This window comes from Phaethon aethereus (assembly GCF_964289735.1).
Source record: "Phaethon aethereus genome assembly, chromosome: 1".
NCBI classification, from domain to species: domain Eukaryota; kingdom Metazoa; phylum Chordata; class Aves; order Phaethontiformes; family Phaethontidae; genus Phaethon; species Phaethon aethereus.
Genome location: NC_138575.1, coordinates 176,384,049 through 176,401,561, shown reverse-complemented (window position 1 = coordinate 176,401,561; position 17,513 = coordinate 176,384,049). Strand labels below are relative to the sequence as shown.

The following is a 17,513-nucleotide window of genomic DNA, read 5'->3' as shown; positions in this document are numbered from 1 at the left end:
ATCCCCCTGTCACTCCGGAAATACAGATGGGTTCTGCCCCTATATGGCTTGATGGCATCAGGGTACATTGTGCACCGGTGTCCACTAAAGCCTTATATTCCTGTGGGTCTGATGTGCCAGGCCATCTAATCCACACAGTCCAATAAACTCGATTGTCCCTCTCCTCCGCCTGGCTGGAGGCAGGGCCCCTCTAATCCTGCTCATAGTACTCCTTACCCACTTCTTGTAAATAGGAATCAGAAGTCCCTTCAAGAGGATCAGAGGTGAGATCAGCTCTTCTATTCTTTCTGGGAAGCTGCCCACTGGAAAGTGGAGCGACGATTTTCCTCGAGGAACCTGAACCCCCTTTTGTAATTGTTTTTCCTTGCAGCTCGCGTACTCGTGCCTCTAGGGTCGAGGTAGGTTTTCCATCCCACCTCCTCATGTCCTCTCCGTAGTCACGCAATTGAAACCACAGGGTGGCTCGTGGTGTGTATCCTCTATATCTTCTCTCTTGAACAGAAGAGCGCTTACTCCTAATGGCTGAGACACTGGTCCGTGTGGGTGGAGGGTAGGGCATATCCTCTTTGAATTGCCGGAACTCTCGGGACAGTTTCTCTATAGCAGAGACGCAGGCCCGTAGGGAGGAAGAGAGACTTTCTTCGTATTGCCGGAGTTGGCCAGCCAATTCATCCACCGTTGGTCTCTCTCCGTCCTTCCAGGCCATTACTGCTAATGAGTTGGCATATGATGATGGTGCACTCCGTACAAACTTCCGCCACATAGGTTGCGTGCAATTGACTTCATCTGGATCTTTGGATGATTGTCCATTGTCCAAGTCACCATAAATCACTTCCAGCACTGCTAGCTCCCTCAGGTACTGGATACCTTTCTCCATGGTGGTCCACTTGCCTGGGTGACATAGAACATCTTCCTTGAAGGGATACCTTTCCTTCACACCCGACAGGAGTCGTCTCCAGAGGCTGAGGACTCGTGCACCTTTTCCAATTGCTTTGTCAATGCCCCCTTCCCTAGAAAGGGATCCCAGCTGCTTGGCTTCCCTACCCTCTAATTCCAGGCTACTGGCCCCATTATCCCAGCATCGGAGCAGCCAGGTGACAATGTGCTCACCTGGACGACGGCTGAAATCCTTTCGCATATCTCGCAATTCACTCAGGGATAGAGATCGGGTAGTTACCGTCTCTTTTATAAGTTCTTCCTCTTCCTCCTCTTCAAGCGATGACTCGCTCTCTTCCCTCTTCCGTGCTTGTGATGGCCCTGCTTCAGAGCACTCTGCCTCCTCACTCTCTTCCTCTGGCTCCTTCTTAGCAGGATCTTCCTCCTCCCTTACTAAACGAGCTGACTTCCGCTTCCAAGATTTCTTCTTTTGTACAGGGGCAACTGATACCGGGATGGGCTGGTCCTCTGGTTCAGCTGCAACAGTCTGAGTAGCTACAGTGCCCGCCGTGGGGGTTGGAGTAGTGGCAGTGCCCGCCGTGGGGGTTGGAGTAGTGACAGTGCCTGCTACAGACGTTGGAGTAGTCACAGTGCCTGCCACATTGCCATCAGACCCAGAGAGCCCCTCTCCCCTTTGCATAGTGTTAAATAGGGTTCGGTAGGCATGGGCCAGGCCCCAGCACATGGCAATGATTTGTGTCTCCTTGGAGCTGCCAGGCTGACAGCATACTTCTTCCAAATATTCTGCTAGTTTATCAGGATTCTGCACTTGTTCGGGAGTGAAGCTCCAAAACACCGGAGGTGCCCACCGCCCCAGGCATTTGCCCATGCTGTTCCACACACCCTGCCACTCATAACTATCCAGCCTTGGGGCAGATCTCCGGGTGATATTCTTAAATTGCTTGCCAACCTTAGACAAAACTGAAACCATGTTCCCCAGAAGTAGCAATAGAGGTATTTTAACCAGCCAAGGGTGTTCAAAATACTGAAAAATTATTGTGATGAAGGAGGAAATGTTATGATAGAGGGTATCAAAGGTACCATTCTGCATTTCCTCCATAAAAAACCTTTCAGAGGCAGAAGTATAATTGCTAATCGTCTCCACAAGACTGTAGCCAAAATACAGTAACGGCTTTAGTACAGAGCTCAGATGATACCACATTAAGCTCAAGGTCAGTGCTCTAAAAACAAAATTCACAGGCGAGACATTACTAATCATTGCAGAGTACAGCAGCCCGCAGAAACCAACACCGATCCTTAACATGTACAGCAAAGACGAGAGCATGATGCAAATCAAACTGATATTGTGACCTGCAACCGTTATTATCTCAAGCCTCGGGCCCCACGTTGGGCGCCAAAAAGGACTGTCGTGGTTTAGCCCCAGCCGGCAACTAAGCACCACGCAGCCGCTCGCTCACTCTCCCTCCCACAGCGGGACGGGGGAGAGAATTAGGAAAAACCTCGTGGGTTGAGATAAACACGGTTTAATAGGACAGAAAGAAAGAAGGGAACAACAATGATAATACCAACAAAGGAATGTATAAGAACAAGTGATGCCCAATACAGCAATTGCTCACCACTCAGTGATCGACAGCCCGTCCCCGAGCAGCGATTTCCACCCCCCCGGCCAACTCCAGTTTATGTACTGGGCATGACGTCGTATGGTAGGGAATATCTCTTTGGCCAGTCTGGGTCAGCTGTCCCAGCTGTGTCCCCTCCCAGCTCCCCGTGCACCCCCAGCCTGCTCGCTGGCAGGCCAGCACAAGAAGCTGGACTGTCCTTGACGGCTCAGCAACAACCCAAAACATCAGCACATTATCAACAGTTCCTCATCCCAAATCCAAAACACAGTCTCACACTAGCTTCTGTGAGGAAAACCAGCTCTATCCTGGCTGAAACCAGGACAGACCCGAAAAAAACACACGTTTGTTTTTGAGTCCACTAACAGAAGAAAGAAAATTATATTTCTCAGATGTGGTTATTGCATATCTTTTTTAACTGCTTCCCACAATGCTACTCTTCTTAAATTAATAACTTTAGTAATAGAAAAAGTAGGAAAGCTGTATAAAGGCAAAGTTGTGTCTGTGTATAAAGATTTTGTTAAACTTCTCAGATGACTGATAAAATGTAGAGAAGTATGTTGTGAAAGCAAATATACTGAAGAGTGGAAACAGCTTGGAGTTAACTGATTATTTTTCAAAATAGTTACTGCATTTTGGAAGTATTTTCTTTTTTCACATGCCTCAACAGGTAATATAGGATAATTTGATAACTGAAGCATTTATTGGGATAGGCTGCTTTATAGAAAACTTAGATTCATTGGACTATTTCCTGCTTAGAAATGAAGAGAAATTAGATAGTTTTATTAGTGTCATAAACAGCTTGGTGGTATATCTTTTCAGGATTCATTTATTACGCTGCTTGAGGCTTTTAAGAGCATGCAGAATGTGACTGTAGCTCTTTTGTTTCGGGCTGTAAGAGTGTCTTCCATATTCTCTTACACTATTGATGCTGTTGTCTAGGTGTGTTTATTGTTCTTACAATATCTTCAAAAGATTCTCTGATTGATTTGAAGTATTCATACATTTCGGGGAAAATAATTTTTAGAAGCAATATATGTTTCATTTCTGGATAATGACACACAGATGCCTACATCTTAAGACTTGTAACAAACCAGCTAGTATACAAAATTTTATTATTTGATAGTTGTCTCTAAAGCTGAAATGCAGTTGATGAACTTGGTTTTTAAGTCATATGACTGAAGAGAGGTTTTCAAAATGTCTCCTTTGTTTTCCCGTTAATGGTTATTTTACTGTGGTTCCAATTACTATCACTGCATAGGAGAGGATATTTCACATATCTTAGATTTGAAAGAAGACAGATCCAGTTATGCTTCCCTACCCATTGCTTGTCTGTCAGTCATTTTAGTACCCTTTGATTATGTAAGACCCATCTCTGCTAGCTGTTACCATTATCATGTCTTTCCATCCTTTGCTCTTCTAACAAAAACTTCCCTGAGCTGCCCAGTTGCACTGAAGCATGCCTGATGGCCTGCAGGCAGCTTAATGGAAGTTCCTTTAAGTTCTCAAAGACAGATGGAAATCCATTTATTTTTCCAGTATCATAGTTAGTTTAAAACAACTGCTGGAAGTACAGTAATAATACTCTTTGGTACATGATTTTTAATATTTTAAAGGCTTTTATGTAGCATTCAAATGCTCATAAGGAAATGCAAATTATCCTGTGTGTGACTACACATCATCCTTCTGGTCTTTGAAGGGAACAATGCTTTTTGTAAACAGCAGGCTCAGTATTAGCCAGAAGTGTACCCTGACGGCATCGTGAGCTGTATTAGCAGAAGAATAGTCAAGACATCAAAGGATATCCAGTTTTTGGGACATCCAATACAAGTAACATATGATAAACTGGAGGGAATCTAGTGGAGGGCCACCAGAATGGTCAGGGCTGGAGTACTTGCCCTGTGAAGAGAGGCTGAGGGGAGCGGGTTTGTTCAGTCTGACCACTGGGGCACCCAACAGCAGGTTCCCCAGTCCTAAGAGAGGGACACCAGGAAGATGGAGCCAGGCTCTTCACAGCAGGGCATGGTGGGAGGACAAGAGACTGTAATTTGAAACAGGAGATTCTGACGTGGTATAAGGAAAAACTTTTTTACTGCAGCCAGGCATTACTGTCTCCATCCTTCGGAGTTTTCAAGACCCAAGTGGCTAAAGCTTTGAGCAGCCTAGTCTAATTTCATAGCTGACCTTGCTCTGAGCAGGATGTTGGACTAGATACCTTCTGAAATCCTTTCCAAGATGAATTATTCAATAATTCTGTTTTACATTTGCATTGTTGAGATCTTGTTTTTAATGGGTAATTTCTCTGGGGAATAAATGGAAAATTATGCAGAAATATGCTGGGCTCGTATTTAAATTTCTCTTAAGTCACTGGAAATACCAAGACCCTCCATTACATTAATTCTTAAGGGGAAAGTTGCTTTGCTGTCCATCATTGCTAACCATAGCACTTTTAGGAACGCATCCTTGACAGATAACAAAGTGTGCCTGTACTTTGAACTCTGCTTATCAGGAAATCAAACCTGTTACGTGTGATATAAAGGACATACCAATCATTTGCTAAATTATGGCAGTTTGAACCCTAACCTTCTGACCTACTCTGCCAGACTTTCAGTGGGGAAAATGGAGGGGGAGGAGCAGTCCCTCTGCTGATACAGTAGTTACATATATCTTTTCTTTTTCACATGTCAAAGGAGCTTTGTCTCATGGTCTCCCAGTTAGCCATATCTCAAAAGTTTTGTCCCTATCTTCTCATTTCTCTTTCTGTCCTTTTCTGGGAAGCTTCAGTGATGACATTTTCTTTTCTTTTTTTTTGCTTGCTGATATCCAAAAAGCTCCTTTTTTCATCACTGTATAGAATAGAATTTTAGTTTTGATATTATTAATTACATACAAGTTACATTTGTGGAATTAAGAACTTAAAAATCTCTATATTCATTTCTGACTGTTTTAAGGAGGTATATGGCACTCCAAATATTTTTATTCTGTTTGTAGCTGTCTGTGTTTGTAGTGCTTTTTAGATTTTATTTGTTAAAAGGAGAGATACATTTCAGTATTGCTGTTGTCACTTACATAACTGCTGTTCTGTCAGTCATTTCACATTTACTTTTTCCCTTTTGGCATTAATGGTAATTACCTTTTATTAAGTATATATTTACATCTAAAATAATCTTAATGAATTTTCTATTAAATCAGAGGAACAGCAGCATATAAAACAACAGACAATAAATGCTACTGTGGAAAGTAGAGGATAAGATTGCAGATACATATTTAAGTTTCTCCTCTTTTTAAACAGTGTGGAATTTTGTTATATGTCTTAATATGTAAAATGTGACTTGAATTTCATTATCTGGATTGTTATCTTTGTTACTCTGTCAGTCTCTGAGTTTACTGCAAAAGTTTTATCAAAGTTGTGTGAGATGGTTAATTGCCTTTTGCTCAGTAGTAGTTTGTGTGCAGGACTACAACATATCTGTATACCCATTGCATGACCCAAAATATTCTTTCAAAATATCTTTGCAATCCAATTTTAATTTTCTGATGTAAACTGCATATACAACCTAGTTTGGAGAAGGAGTAGCAAAGGGAAAGGAACGGAGAGAAAAGAAATACATATGCAATTTACAGATCGAAGTGTTCACAGTGTAAATCATGTAAATGAATACAAAAAGTAACAAACTTTGTCAAGATGAACATCCAGAGAGTTTATTTCCTTGAATCGCCTTCCCCCTGTTTATGGTGTAGGTTTGACCAATGTGTATATATCAGAAGTTTTCAGTAGCTTCTTTTCAATGTCTGCAGAGGTTTAAAGTTTGTGACTTAAGTTATTTAAAAGAAAAAAAAAAATTAGTCAAAACATCTACTAGCTTTAGCAATGAAGGGTTTATGATTTCTTTCAGAGTCTGGGTTTTGTGTGTGTGTATACTTTACATATGCACACGCATATTTGGATGCAGTATTCTTTTTTCATGGTGACTACACTAATGTAGATTGATTAATTGAAGAAAAAGAAAACAATCTATTGCCTGGAGAGGATCTACAGCATATTGGGAATACTGATTGATTGTTTAACCTCAAGAATTTAATGTAAATTTAGTAGTTTAGTTATAGTTATATCAAGTTTCTTTAGTTATCAATCTTACTTTTTTTTCAGCTACTGTCTTGAAAAATTACTGCTTTAGAACATTAAATGAAGGGAATGTATGCAAATATGCTAAGGGCCAGTTGTGAGCTAAGAGGGTCAGTAATGCTACATCAAAATGTGTTTGAGACATGCAAGGTAGAACTAGATGCACATATTGGCACTCTTGACAACTCCCTGAATATTCAATTAGCCTAGAAAGTAATAATCAAAATCTCAAGAAAGAGCTGAAAATATTTATATTAATTTAACTGAATATCTGATTTTAAATAACTTCTATGACTAGTGGGAGAGGAGAATTTTAAAAGATATGTTTTTGTATGTTTTATCCAAGAGGAAAAAGCAGTTCAAGCAGCTGTTTCAGAGTCTTTGTGTAACTGTTGACTCCAATTTCTTAGTTTGCTTTAGCAATGAAGAACAATGTTTGCATTAAAAATGTAATGAACAATTCCTGTAGCTTTCTATATCCCCCAAATCTTTTCAGGTATGTTTCTGAATCTATCTGCTGCTATAGAAATTTATTTCAATTATATTCCAGAAACACAGATACTACTATTATTAAATAATATTTTAATGAAGTAATAACATTTCTGGAAAAGCTAGTACATGGTTTAAGGGGGTAAGTTGTTGAAACATTATTGAAATTTTGTGGTAGCTTAAAAAATAATTATGAAGAACAGAAAAAATCATCAAGCCAGACAATTCTAAGTGTATGTTACAAATTTGAAATTTAGTATACAGTAATATTAAAAGTTGATGCTTTTCTTTTTTAGTGTTTTATAGCAAGGAATTTGCTGGCATTTTCTTTGTTCAGATGAAACCATATTGTAGAGAAGGGATTTTTTTCAATCTGTCACTTCAAAGTGAATTTAAAAAAAAGTGACGTATTTATCTGTTTGAGCAAAGATTTTGCTTAGGCAATGAGAAATACAATCATGCTTATTCTGCTGCTTGTCCAGATGTGCGTTCCACCTCAGTTCAGCATGTTTCTCATTCTTTCAAGATTGGAGTCTTTTGCCATTTATGTGGTAGTGCACACAGATGCAAAAGATAGCTTTGTGCAGTGTATCGAGGCTATGCCAGAAACAACAGAACTGTTCAGCTTCTTCTGACTGCTTTTGGCTTGAATAGAGCCGCTAGTGTCTGCATCCTTTGGCTTGGCTATGTTTCCCTCTTAGGTTGTTGTCCTGTACTTAGGAGAATTCTGTGAGGTTACTTCCTTTGGTGTCTCTTCACTAGGCCTCAGAGAACTCATTTAATAGCCAACCTGTTTGAAAAAGAGGAATAATTTATCTTTTGGGTTATTTTGATGTTTTATTCAAGGGATCTTGTGAGGTGGTAATTTCAATTTTGTATTCACAAACTAGATATCTTTGTGCCTACATCTCCTGAAATACCTGATCTGGTAGGTATTCTCCGACCAGCTGTGCATACTGATGATTTCTATGTTTCAGGTTTGCAATTTTTCATAGATTTAGAATTTTTCAGCCCCAGAAACATAAATGAAAACACAAAGATACAGATCTTGGCTAAGATGTATAGGCAAAGAGAAAAGCAACTACCATTAGGTTCCTCAAAATTACCAGGGGGACTCTGCCCTCCTATTAATTTATCTAACAGTTTTTGAGGAGGAAATGGTGGAATTATATCCCATTCCTTATTATATGCTTATTGGTTTCTTCAGATCCTTTCTTTTTGTTAAGGATGCTGTTATTAATGTCACTATGCTAATAAAGTTCAGTTAGGTTATTTGAATTTATTTGTTTATTTCATTGAGTCGAATAACAAAAGAGTTAACTCAGTCAAGATGCTGATTACTTAAACCAAGTAATAACAGTCTAGGCAAGTGACTCTGAGCAAACTAAGCATGCATCAGCAGCATTGAATTAACACAGAGTAGCAACCACATCCTGTTTCATTTAAAAAAAAAAGAACATGACAGGTGTTGCTCATCATTTTACAGTAGCCCAAAAGTAAGCACACACTTTCAGGAAGTGGAAGGCTGGATTCAACGTCCAGCAGAGCTCCAGGATTGAGAGAAAACTCCTTAGTGAAGGTTTATTATGAAGTTCTCATGACTGAAATATAACTCCCAAGCACAGGCTAGGCTAGGCTAGGCTGAAGCCGTCTCTACCATTACTGTTGAAGCTGTGTCTCCGTGCAGGAGAAAATTCTAAGTTTCACAGAGTCAAATAAAAGGAAGCACAATTGCATAGTCCAGAGACAAGGAAACAAAGATGTATTTCAATCCCTGCCAGTCAGCATGATTTAGCAGATATATCTAAAGCAGACTCATCTTTCGTAATGTTCGTTCTTCCAATTCTTAGAAGAGATGGAACGCTCATCATGGTAATTAGGTCACTCTAGCTCTCCTAGTGAAATAAGCACAAAGATAACCTTTATAGTAATTCATCAAGATGTGCCTTTCATGTGTACATTCTACAACCCCACCTTTAACTTTGCTCTTTACCAGTTGTGTTACAAGTTAGTGAGAAGATCTGTGCAGCAGCTAACCTGTTTCTTTCTCTGGCAAAAGGCACAAGAATACACAGGAAATGTGCACGTTCTCATCAGACACTGCAGGGAAAAGTGTCCAATCTAGTGTACACTGGGCATTAGTCTAGTTAGGGTAGAAAAAATACATACTGAAGAACTCTACTTATTGCATAGGTAATTTTGGGTTTAGGTGTCCTGAAACTACAGATAGGGTAAAACAGCTGCTTATGTTGCTGAATCTGGATGTTTGGAACTAGCACTTCCTACAAACTGCAAAATAGTATGTGGAAGTTTTGCCTCCGAGGAAGTTGTTTCAACAGAATGAGGATCAGAGGCCAATACTTAACAAATGCTTAGAATGCTGCAAAACACAAAAATCTGCTTTGAAGCAAGCAGCTTTAAACAAAGCTTCTAAGCTTTCTCTCTCAAACAGATTTTACTAAACCACATGCAAAAGTACTGTATGTTTAATTACTTGATACGAAGCAAATGTAACATCTGGCAAGAACTTGCATGTTAAATCATGTTTACCCTTTAGCATTTAAGCTATATGTTTCTGGATTTTTTTTAATAACAATCTAAAACAGGAATACTGTGCTGGAAAGGTTCTCAGCATGTTATTTGGGGAAAACAAATTTTAAGTGAAAACTATTTCAACAAATGAAGTTTTTTATTGTTTAAACAATTTGTAGATGGCATGCTTCATCTTCTGTTTAATTATTGTACTCAGAGCTAGCTTTCTTTTGTTGGAGGTATTTAAATTTGTTGTTACTAAGTGCATTGTTATTTTAGTCCAGATTAGAAATAATTTAACATATTTGGTAGACATTAATGAAGCAATAAATGGTACAAAAGACTGAAAGTGCCTATAAATTTGGTGTAACAATCTCTGCAAAATAGGTGTATTTAAATAAGGAATGACAGTTTTCTTACCCATTTTGTAGTAAATATTAGACTTTCAGTTTATGAAACCAGCCAGATACATGACACATCAGATTTAGGTTCAGTGCTTCAGAAGGTGAGCAATGAAAGCATTTGTTCCTACATTTTCAGTTACTTAGTGGGTAGCATGTGAACTCAGTTCATGGGAAATTTTTGATTGCTCAGAAACAAGCCAACCAGTTTTTAGTATCAAGGATCAAAAAGAGGACCAGTGAAAACAAGACCCTTTAAGTGCCCACGTTTGAACTGGAGTCTCACAGTTTGCCACATATATGAACAGTGTATGTGCAGTCTGTAACATGACTGAATTTCATTTAGGCCTATCTGCTGTTACTCCTTCTGTGAGTCCAAGTGGCACAATGAAGAGCAAGGAAAATTCTGTTTTGTACTTTTATACTTATCTTTGGGCTCTTTGGAAGTGAGGAAGCCTTAACGGCCAGACTCAGTTGCAAAACGTGAGGAAGTTAAGCTGGGATTTGAACCTCATGGTAAAAGAATTATGGGTAGGATTTGATGAAGGATACCAAACTTTGAGGGTGATGTAGGAATAGAGAGAAAGAAAACCAGCAGATGGAGAGTAGGGATATAAGATAAGAATGGAAGCTGAATAGCCAGGGAACACAGGTGAGAAGAAAAACAGATGCCCTGGGTAGAAAGAACTAAAAGAGAACTGGAAATCGGGAGGAATCTGGGCTGGCGCTGGGACAGAGAGGGAGCAGGGCAGGAGCACTAGAGGACATGTCACGGCTGGAAATGGGAGGTTTGCAATAGGACAGGTTAGGGAGGAAATGTCAGTAGCATTTAGGTTTCTCTGCAAATTTGACACTGAACCAAAACAGACATTTGTACAAATAGGAGAGTGTATTATAATTACTCTAAAGGTCTTACATCTGGAACTGACCCATCTGTGGAGTCAGGATGATTTCACAACTTACAAGGTTTTTTCTATTTTTAAACTTGAAAATAATGTCTAAAATGTATCCTAAAGACCCTTAGGTTGGTATTATCAAGTTTGCAAAAATAGAAAGGGTTGGTGTTGTGTTTTGTATAATCTTGGTAGGACTTCCTGTGGAAGATTTATTATTTCATAGTATTTGCTTACTTGCTTGACATTCTTTTCTATTAACAAGCTTAATACTAGGATTTGCTGCTTCTTCAATGCTTAATTTTAGAAATTTATTGTCTTCTAATGTACTTCATTGTTCATTTACACTTTTGAGGAGTATTGTTGTACATCTCAGTTTTTGTCAATGGGATCGACAATAGTAAAAAAAAAGACTATGTTTCTGTTTGGTAAAAACAGATTAGACTTGCTATCTCAGTACTTATGGGATGCTTCTAAGAAGTTGGAAATGTTAAGTGGATCTCACTTTACACACATATATGATGGAAATCTTTGAATATCAGTATTAGATTAGGCTGTGCTAGCTGTGTTTTGTAGTTCCTCCATTCAAAAAACAGTTGGCTGCCATACTTTCTTCAGTATACAGACTACATGATTTTTCTATTAAATCTTTCAGTTTACTCTCATTATATGCAGATTTGGAAAATTATTATGTCATTATCCACCATTTGCAAAAATAGACTCCTCTGATAGAAAGAGACTCCTTTAATTCCTCTGATTGATTGAAAAATCTTAAAACTATCGGGATGCCATCCAGAGGGACCTGGACAAGCTCGAGGAATGGGGCCGTGTGAACCTCATGATATTCAACAAGGCCAAGTGCACCTGGGTTGGGGCAAGCCCTGGTATCAGTACAAGCTGGGAGATGAAGGGATTGAGAGCAGCCCTGCTGGGAAGGACTTAGGGGTGCTGGTGGATGAAAAGCTGGGCATGAGCTGGCAATGTGTGCTCGCAGACCAGAAGGCCAACTGTTTGCTGGGCTGCATCCAAAGCAGCGTGGCCAGCAGGTCAAGGGAGGTGATTCTACCCCTCTACTCCGGTCTGGTGAGACCCCACCTGGAGTAGTGTGTCTAGCTCTGGAGTCCCTGATGTAAGAAGGGCATGGACCTGTTGGAGCGGGTCCAGAGGAGGGCCACCAAAATGCTCAGAGGGATGGAACACCTCTCTTGTGAGAACAGGCTGAGAGAGTTGGGCTTGTTCAGCCTGGAGAAGAGAAGGCTCCAGGGAGACCTTATTGCAGCCTTCCAGTACGTAAAGGGAGCTTATAAGAAAGATGGGGACAGACTTTTTAGCAGGGCCTGTTGCAATAGGACAAGGGGTAGTGATTTTAAACTAAAAGAGGGTATACTTAGATTAGATGTAAGGAAGACATTTTTCCCAGTGGGGGTGGTGAAACCCTGTCACAGGTTGCCCAGAGAGGTGGTAGATGCCCCATCCCTGGCAACATTCCAGGTCAGGTTGGACGGGGCTCTAAGCAACCTGCTCTAGTTGAAGATGTCCCTGCTTGCTGCAGGGGGGTTGGACTAGGTGACCTTTGAAGGTACCTTGCAACCCAAACTATTCTATGATTCTGTCCTTACAAACCAGAGTTTATGTCCCTCTCTGAATATTCTTTCTTTTACTTTACTCTAGAAATAACCTTTTTGATAACCATGGTTTCACTCTGCTTTAGCAAACTTCAGATATTATTCTCTGGTCATCCTAATGGAACATACACAGAATGAAGTTGAGACCTCATTCCAAATGGTTCTTACATATAGGGGTTTTTTTCCTTTTTTTTCATTATCTCAACCTGTAATTTTCCTTTCATTCCCAACCCACATTCTTCCATGAGACAAAAACCTTTACTCTTTCATTATATCAACTTTGCTAAAATTTCTTAATGGAGAAAAATCCTGCATACTCACATTCCACTGGTTTTTTCTCCATAATAGTAGTATTAAAGCATAGGGTGGTTTTGTTTTCTTTTGTTTTCTCTTAGAGACCATCTAGGCAAATTAAAGAATGTGTTTTGACATTGTGTGTCATGACTCTGTACACACGTGCACACACATTTGCGTTGAAACAGTAGCCAAGAAACCAGAGATACTATCTGGCCAAGTAAAAGCAAATATGACAAAGAAACTCTGAATGGTGCTACAGTGGAGGAGTAACTAGTGAGCAAAACTGACCCTTCATAACCTTACCCGTACAAAACAGATCATGCACTGTTAAGCTACTTTAAATTTTCAAAACAAAGTATAAAACTTTTCTGAAGTTACGGTTTATGATAGGGTTGATAAGCATGCTCTGGAAGCACCCAACTGATTGAGTAGACAAACTCAGTCTCTGATGATTACAAATCATCAGAGAACTAAGGACTTCTCTGGAAAGTATAGAAAGTAGGTACAGAGGAGTATGCATAGCCTATGTTTATGCAAGTTTCCAGCATGTAAGCTCTGTACAGAATAGTTCATTGAACCTCAGACTAATCTAAGGTCTGAAGCTGTGTACAGGAGCGCATTGCCATTTATTTCGTGTAAAGGCAGAAGACAGGAATTTGTTGTTGAAAGTCAATAAATATGACGTGTAGATAAAGTTCATTTGCGTGTTGCATTTTACATCAGTTGGCTGGATGACATGTATCTTTGTGAAGACTTGCTCATTTCGGAGCAAAACAGTCTTCCCAGGATTGTAAACAATGTGTATAGAAGAACATACTTAGTGTCATGTGTGCAGCCAATCATGTACGAAGTGTGGAGAATGTAGGAGTGCTGAAACTATTTTTGTGTGGTAAAATGAAAATAGGAACATATAGTCAGGGAGCAGTGATGAAATACTTAAAGCATGAGCACTTGAAAGGCATCCTCAAGCAAAATCGACAGCAGAAGTCAGTAACCAGATAATTGGCATTTAGTGGTTTGAGTGCAGTAACTGAGAGCAAATGTCATACTATTGAAAAAGGAAACTCTTTTTAAAAGAGCGACCTTTTCATGAGCTCAGTAGGCAGAACTTCCAATCTCTGCTCACTCAGCCTGTGTGGGAACAATCTCATTCAAGTGTTGGACTGTTTACTCATACACGGATGTCTACAGAGTGATTATAAAGGGCGTCATAATGACACCTGTTTGTTCTGTTCAAGTTAATTCCAGTGAAAATTACTTCCTCTTTGTGCCTTAGAAACATTCCTACATCTGAAATCCTCCGGAAAAATATTTGAAGTAATCCCCTTGTTTTTGTTAAACACTCTCAATCCCACCTAAAGATCAGGTGCTAAATAGGATGGAGTTGTGTTGCAACTGCTATTTGACAAATGACAGCTAACATAACAGCCACGCTGGGTTAGAGTAAAGGTTTATTTGGCATTCTAACAATTTGTTATTAAGTGACTTCTGTGTGAGAAGTACCATCTTTCATTTAATAGTTGTCAAAGGATTTCTCTGCTGTGAGTTTATTCAGTATAGTCTTGAGTAAGTGTTCATTTTTAGCACCCCCAGCATCTTAGGGTAAGGCATTTCACAGATTTGATGTGTGAAGAACGACTTCTATTTGTTTTCATTCTGCTAGCTTTATTAGATGCTTTCTCATTCATCTATTGGAAAATACATTTGATTCCTATTCTCGTTCTCCATGCCACTTGTGATGTTACAGGCTTCTCTTACTTCTTCTTTTTCCTTACACCATCTCTTTTCCAAGCTGTAGAGTCCTAGCTTGCTTAAGTAATTTTTTCGACACAGTGCAACTGTATAAGTGCATGATGTTGCTGGTTGCCAAAAGGTAATTCCTATTACCCTTCTCTTATGCTTTACCGGTTCTATTATATTCCTTGTGAGGTGAGGTACTAGAATGGTAGTCAGCATTCAGTATTCAGAACTGTAAAGTGACGTGGTGATTCTGTATTTTCTCTATTGCTTTCAGAGTAATTCCCAAATGTTGGTTTTGACCATTGTTTAAAACTGAGACAGAGTTTTCATGTATTTATCTAGTCTCACTCATAAATGAAAACAGGCAGCTAGGAGTTAATCATTTTATATATCTATGGTTAGTATCATTTTTACAACCTGTGATTTATTTTGTGTTTATCTCCTTTGAATTTCATATGTTATTTAATGCTAAGATTCATAAGGTTTTCTACTGTTCTTCACATCACCCTCATTTTCTACAGTCCAGTAATTTAGTATTCTATCAGGAAACTTTTTTATCCCTCTTTTTTGAGGTTGCCTGTTAAGTATAATGAGTAGAATGAATGAAGTCCACTTCTAAGTGGAATATTAAATTTCTGTCACTTATAATTACCATATAGTGATATTCTCAAAAATATACTTATTTCTGCCTTTTCAGAAGAACCTGTGGTTTTGAATGACTGTGGAAATTAATACACCATTGTGGTCTGACATTTCTTCATAACTTTGGATATGGGAAAAAGCAGTGCAGCTGATATCCATGACATCCCAAAGGGATATCCCAAGGGATGCGCCACTGATATCACTGATGTCTAATACCACTTCTCCCTATTGCGTGTAACACGTGGTGGTGAAGACAGGAGACATCTCCTTCATAACTCTCCTATGAAAAGACTTCAGTGCATACATTTGTGTACCGAGAAAGAGATTCACATTAATCTAACATTTTTTTAAAATAAGGTATACTGTAAGATTATTGTCATTTGATTGTGCATTAACCATATATTCAGAAAAGCCATGGACTGAGTTTTCCACATACCGTGTTTTGTTGTCATTATAGTATTGAATTTTCCTAATGATGTTTCAAATACAGGTTAAAATAGTTATAAAGATAATGATATAAATACTTGCTAAACTCTTAGCAATACTGTGCTAATTTCTAAAGTTTATACCTGTAATGAACAGAACTAGAATGTATTCTAAGTTTGTTTATTTTTGAAACATCAAAACTTTTTTTTGCTTTTTTTCAATTTTTCCTTTTAGGTATAGACAAATGCAGCTTGGCACAGAAACCAAAGTAGCAGAACTTCTTCACCAAAGTAAGTTAAAGTCCTTTGAAAGTGAACATGTTCAACTCATGCAACAAGAAACAGCTAAGAATCTTTCACAGTGCCAAATGGAATGTGAGAAATATCAGAGAAAGCTAGAGGTATGTTATATAAAGAGACACTTTATGGGGCATTACATAGTTGTTTTAAATTGGAATGTAAAATGGAAAAGCTTGGGGAAAGAGGAGCAAAGAACATACATGGCTGAATTAGTATCTCCACCAAATTCTGCTGAAGCAGAATTTAATGACAAAGCGTAGTAAGTTTGACCAATTCAATAGAAAACAAGACTTAGCTGAGAGGAAGAAGGCAAAACAGTCTTTCATGGAGAGATGTTGAAGACTACCTCATTCATGTGAGAGATACGCTTGTACCACAAAGCTGCTTATGTCAGACTATGTGATTATTGTAGGGAAAGAAGACAGTTACACCAGAACAGTTGTGGTGAATTCAGTATCATTATTAAAAACTAGGATTTTTAATAGCATTGTTACATGATAAAAATACCTTTTATTGATAAATTAAAAACAAATTTTTACAGCTGAAAAAGTCAAGGAAAGCATGATGTATACAGCATTGAAAAGACCTAACATTGCTCATCCTGTCGTGGTGGGTTGACCTTGGCTGGCTGCCAGGCACCCACACAGCCACTCTCTCAATCCCCCTCCTCAAGAGGATGAGGGGGTAAATAAGCTGAAAAAGCTCACGGGTTGATACAAAGGTAGGGAGATCACTTGCCATTACCACCATGGGCAAACCAGACTTGACCTGGGGAAAATTAATTTCACCTATTACCAGTTGAAATGGATTTGGATGGTGAGAAACAAAGACAAAAACTAAAACATCTTTCCTCATCCCTGGGGGTTTACCCATCATTCTGGGTTTAACTTCCCTCCTTCATTTCTGACTCCTCTACCTCCCCCTTGCCGAGCAGTGCAGCGAGGGATGGGGAGTGGGGGTTGGGGTCAGTCCTTAACAGCTCCTCTCTGCTGCTCCTTCCTCCTCACACTTTTACCCTGTTCCCGTGTGGATCCTCTGTGGGCTGCAGCTTCCTTCAGGAGAATATCTGCTCCTACTTTGGCTTTCCACAGGTTGCAGTTCTTTCAGGGCATTCCCACCTGCTCCAGCATGGGGTCTTCTATGGGCTGCAGTGTGGATATCTGCTCTGGCATGGTCTTTCATGGTCTGCAGGAAGACAGACTGCTTCACCATGTTTTCCTCTACGGGCTGCAAGGGAATCTCTGCTCTGGCACCTGGAGCACCTGCTAGCCTCCTGCTTTCACCTTGGTGTCTGCACCAAGGCTGTTTCTCACACATTTTTCCCTCACTCCTCACTGCTGTGCAGCTCTTTTGTCCTTTCTTAAATACATTTTCTTTGAGGTGCCCCCATCTTGGCTGCGGGGCTCAGCCGTGCCCTGCTGTGGGTTGGCTGGAGCCGGCTGGAACCGGCTGTGTCCGGCACGGGGCAGCCCCGGCCTCTTCTCACAGGGGCGGCCCTGCAGCCCCCGCTGCTGGTGCCTGGGCACC

The 17,513-nt window shown here is 39.8% G+C and overlaps 1 protein-coding gene across 1 annotated transcript in view; it reads left to right on the top strand.

Moving 5' to 3' along the window:
• The window catches only part of PIBF1 (progesterone immunomodulatory binding factor 1), a gene marked incomplete at its 3' end in the record, with an annotated part of 135,300 nt that overhangs the window by 63,295 nt on the left and 54,492 nt on the right, over positions 1-17,513 (top strand). Inside the window, exon 10 of the mRNA XM_081997503.1 lies at positions 15,922-16,087. Coding sequence (XP_081853629.1) covers positions 15,922-16,087 — 166 coding nt within the window. The remainder of the gene's footprint in view (positions 1-15,921; positions 16,088-17,513) is intronic.